General features: G+C 39.7%; 1 protein-coding gene across 1 annotated transcript in view; it reads left to right on the top strand.

Moving 5' to 3' along the window:
• SGSM1 (small G protein signaling modulator 1) overlaps positions 1–4,797 on the top strand; it is a 91,073-nt gene that overhangs the window by 60,612 nt on the left and 25,664 nt on the right. Inside the window, exon 17 of the mRNA XM_011374649.2 lies at positions 1,832–1,960. Coding sequence (XP_011372951.2) covers positions 1,832–1,960 — 129 coding nt within the window. The remainder of the gene's footprint in view (positions 1–1,831; positions 1,961–4,797) is intronic.

The following is a 4,797-nucleotide window of genomic DNA, read 5'->3' as shown; positions in this document are numbered from 1 at the left end:
GTGGGCCATAATTTATTCACCTCTTCCCCTAATGATAGACATCTGGCCTCTCCCCCTCTCTTTTTTTTTATTTCAAACAGTGCTGCACTCTATATTTCTATAAGCACATACCTTTCTGCACTAGTGCTTTTATTTCTAATGTAGATTCTTAGAATAAAATTGATATGAATTTAAAATTTAAACAGATATGCCAGCTTACTTTCTCAAAAGGTCATGGTGTTCATAATCCCGGCAGTCTACGAGAGTGCACATTTCCTGAAGAATTTGGGATTTATAGACATCTGGGCTCCCCTCCAGCTTTACTGATTTAGCATCTCTTGGAGTGGAGCCCAAGAATTTATATTTTTTGAAAGTTCGTCAAATGCTTCTAGCGATCTTGTCAATTTGGGAGGCACTAGTCTAAGGACAAATTGATTGAAACAGTAGTCAAAACTGAATATTTTTCATCTAACGTTTTACAACCCTTTTATAACTTGTTTGGCCATGTTTTCACCTTTGTTGGTTGCATTGTTGTATGAGGATACACTGAGACGCAGTTACAAATAATTCCTGCTATTTTAGTTGCTTGACACCACAGGGGTATATTTCTTGCTCACTTAATAGTTCTGGGTGGGCATTCCTGCTGAGTGGGCATCTCTCCTTTCTCTAGAAGGATCATTCAGTCTTGTGGCCTCACCGTCCTTCAGGGACTCATGGTCATCTGCCTCCAGACAGCAGAGGGGAAGTGGAGAGACTGAGGGGAGTACACCTACTTTTTCAAAGCTCTGGCCTTGAAATGGCTTGCATCACTTCCTCTCACATCCCATTGGTAGATCCCAGGCTAATGGCCACACTTAACTGCAAGGGAGGCTGGGAAAGAGAGTCCAGCTCTGGGCTCCAGGAGAAGAGGAGGTGGATTTTTGATGAAGAGTTCGCATCAGCCACACATAGCCCTCTGATTTTTAAACAGCTTTGACAAAGCGGTCTACATAATGCAAACCAAAATTCCAGTAGGGACAAGAGAATGGCTGTTTTTGCCGTTGTTTTGGGGTATATCTAAGACTAGCAATAAGATGTGAAATATTTTTTTTTAATTTTGGAATGTGAAATAAAGAGTTAAGAGGAAACGGAAACAGGATCCAAGTGCCCTTTAGAGTAGCTTTTAAGAAATCATTGTCACTTTATACACACACACACACACACACACACACACTAATAGGACCTGCTGGTCACCAAACTGGACTCATTGTAACTGCAAAGCCATTGCCTAAAAATGAATTTTTAATAAAGCAGAGGGAATCTACTCCACAAGAGAACAAACAGTTGTTAAATTCATCCCAAGTGTGCACAAAAAAGATTAGTATATGGAGAACCAGCTGCAAATGTTTATGGTGGATTGATTTGCTTTAAAACAATTTTCTTAGAGCTGAGTCAAGATTAATAAATCCAAGATAATATTCCAAAATAAGCGTAGTACACAAAATTGACTGAAAATTAAGTAGAAATGTAAGTTCATTACGTGCTGGCCTTTTTTTTTAAAACAAAAATTACTCATTGAATATCTTTTTGTGTAGATTCTCACAGATGCACCTCCCTCCCTTTTCCTCTCTGGGCAGTATTCCCATGTAGACGTGCACTGTTCCGCCATTAGTGGGCAGCTGAAGGGTCTCCAGGGTTTTGCTTTCTCTTTTGATGCCACAGTGGATATCTGGGTACATATGGTTTTGCTCATTCACAGCAGGATCTCTGAGGGTTAGGTCCAAGAAGCAGTACTCCCCGGTCACAGCGTCCACTCCCTGGTTTTCTGTTGACCAAACCCTTTGCTCCCTCCCCCGCCCACCTCCCACCACAGAGTTACGAGGAACAGGAGCTGCTGCGCCTCATCTACTATGGGGGCATTCAGCCGGAGATTCGCAAGGCCGTGTGGCCCTTCCTCCTAGGCCACTACCAGTTCGGGATGACGGAAACAGAAAGGAAGGAGGTTGGTTACCCCGATGGGCAGTGGGGTCTTTGGCAACAAAAAGAGCCAAGTTCTGTGGGGCTGGGGGAGCTCCTGGGGGAGCTCCTGTCTCATGTTGGCCCAAGGTGGCGCAGGGAGACTGGGGAACCAGGAAGCTCAAGGCCAGCGCTGTCCAATAGAAATACAGCACAAGCCACGGGTATCTTTTTTTAAAATATGCTTTCTATGTTGAGATAAATATAGATGCCCATGCAGTTGTAAGAAAAAATGCAGGAAGATGTCACATATTCTTTATCCAGTTTTCCCCAAACCATGGTGCAGTATCACACCTGGGACATTGTCATGGGTGCAATATACCAGTCTTATTTAGACTTCCTGATTCACTTGTACTCATTTGTCTGTGTGTGTGTGTGTGTGTGTGTGTGTCTTTAGTTCTCTGCAGTTTTATCACACGTGTAAGCTTGCCTATCACCACCTCATCAACATACTGGACATTTCTAGTACTATGAGCATCCTTGTGCTGTCCTTCTGTAGCCACACGAACCTCCCACCACTCTCCCCCATCCCCAACCCTGGGCCACCACTGATTTATTCTCTATTCCTATAATTTTGTCATTTCAAGAATATTGTATAAATGGAGTCATACAGTATGTGACCTTTCGGAATTAACGTTTCTCAGCAATTCATCCAAGTTGTGTGTATCAACAGTTGGTTCCTTTTATGGTTGAGCCGTGTTCCGCGGTGTGGGTACACCATGATGTGTTTAACTCTCCACCTGCTGATGGATAAGTGGCTCATTTCCAGTGTTTTGGCTATTACAAATAAAACTGCAATGACCATTCATATACAGGTTTTCTCATGAGCATAAGTTGTTATTTCTCTGAGATACATGCTCAAGAGAGCAATTGCTGGGTAATATGGTTAGTATTATAAGAAGCTTATAGTTTTATAAACTGCCAAACTTTTGCATGGCTGTAACATTTTATGTTCCAGCTAGCAATATATGAGTGATCCACATGTGCATCCTGACCAGAGTTTGGTGTTGTCATTATTTTTCGTGTTAGCCATTTAGACAGGTATGTAAATCGTATTTCATTGTGGTTTTAATTTGCATTTCTCAAATGGCTAGTGATATTGAGCATCTTTGCACATGCTTACTTGCCATCTGTATATCTTTGGTGAAGTGTCAGCTAATGTCTTCTGTCTATTTTCTAATCGAATTGTTTGGGAGTTCTTTATATGCTCTAGATATTAATTCTTTGTCAGATATGTGATTTGCAAATATTTTCTCCCAGTCTGTACCTTGTCTTTTCATCTTCTTAACAGGATCTTTTACAGAATAAATTTTTGATGAGGTTCAATTTATCAAGTTTTCCTCTGTGGATTATGTTTTTGGTGTCAAGTTAGAACTTTTTGCCTAGCACTAAATCTCGAAGCATTTCTCTTATGTTTTTTTCTAAAAATTTTGTAGTTTTACTTTTTATATTTCAGTCTGATCCATTTTGACTCCATTTTTGCATACAATGTGTTGTTTACCTGAAGGTTCATTTTTTTGTCTATGGATGTCCAGTTGCAGTAACACCATTTGTTGAAGAAGCTAGCTTTCCTCCACTGAATTGCTTCTACATCTTTGTCAAAAATCAGTTGGGCATATTAGGGTGGCTTTATTTCTGTATTCTTTATCCTGCTCCATATGTGTGTGTGTGTGTGTGTGTGTGTGTACACATATACATATATACATATATATACACATGTGTATATGCATATATACGTGTATATACATATAGAGCACTATAATTAGTACTCTTCTGCTAATACTACACTGTCTTGATAACAGTAGCACATATGTAACTTTAAATGTTGTATACATTACATTTTTAAGGGTAAAAAGAAACAGATGCAATTAATATTTTCAAGCTTTTTATTTTGAAATAATTATAAGAAGTTGCAAAAATAATTCAGAGATCCTGTGTGAACATTGCCTTACTTTCCCTAGTGGAAACATCTACAGAACCACAGTGTATTCTCAAACCAGGACATTCGCAACAGCACAGTACCACTAGGTAGACCGCAGACCTTACTAGGTTTTGCATTTGCTTGTGTGTGTGTGTGTGTGTGTGTGTGTGTGTGTGTGTGTGTGCGCGCGCGCGCGCGCACATGCACGTGCATGCATGTGTCATTTCATCAAAGTGTAATTAATTTTAATCATATTTTATTTAATCCAGTATATCCAATATTGTTATAATTTCATCATGTAGCAGTATAATTACTAGTAAGATATTTTACATTATTTTATTTGCACTAAATTTTCAAAATCTGGTGGTATTTTACACTCTACATACCATCTATGCTGTTATTAACTAAATATTTGTCTCAAAATGGACTCACTTAAAATTTTATATAACTTATATAAAAAGATATTTTATATCCCTGCCATCAATGGAAAACCAATATGACTTGCCATAGGTGGAAGGAAACTAAAAAATAAATGGCAAATGACAAAATGATATAATTCAGTTCTACCTAGATGCAGTAGCCTGCCTGAAGCCTACTCTCTCTTTGTTAAAAATGGAAATTATAAAGTGTGAAGGAGATATTAATGACACGGTAGCACCAGCCTGGCCTTCCTGCTAATCAGAAAAATTGAAGGAAAGTTGAAAATGGAAGTTTCTTCACTGCGTGGTTGCATGTGATGAGGCCTGTGCCAGTGAACTGTCTAAGTCATCTTGATACCAGCCTGAGGCCCATCTCTGCTTTCCCTTATGCCTGGTGGATTCCTGGGCAGATGCTCACCAATAAATCCAGCATGCCAGGCCCTGTGCTCAGGACTAGGGACCCAGAGGTACATTAGATGAAGT

Source organism: Pteropus vampyrus, unplaced genomic scaffold (assembly GCF_000151845.1).
Source record: "Pteropus vampyrus isolate Shadow unplaced genomic scaffold, Pvam_2.0 Scaffold251, whole genome shotgun sequence".
Lineage (NCBI taxonomy): Eukaryota > Metazoa > Chordata > Mammalia > Chiroptera > Pteropodidae > Pteropus > Pteropus vampyrus.
The sequence above is the reverse complement of the archived record's forward strand: the minus strand, read 5'-3'. Positions and strand labels throughout refer to the sequence as shown.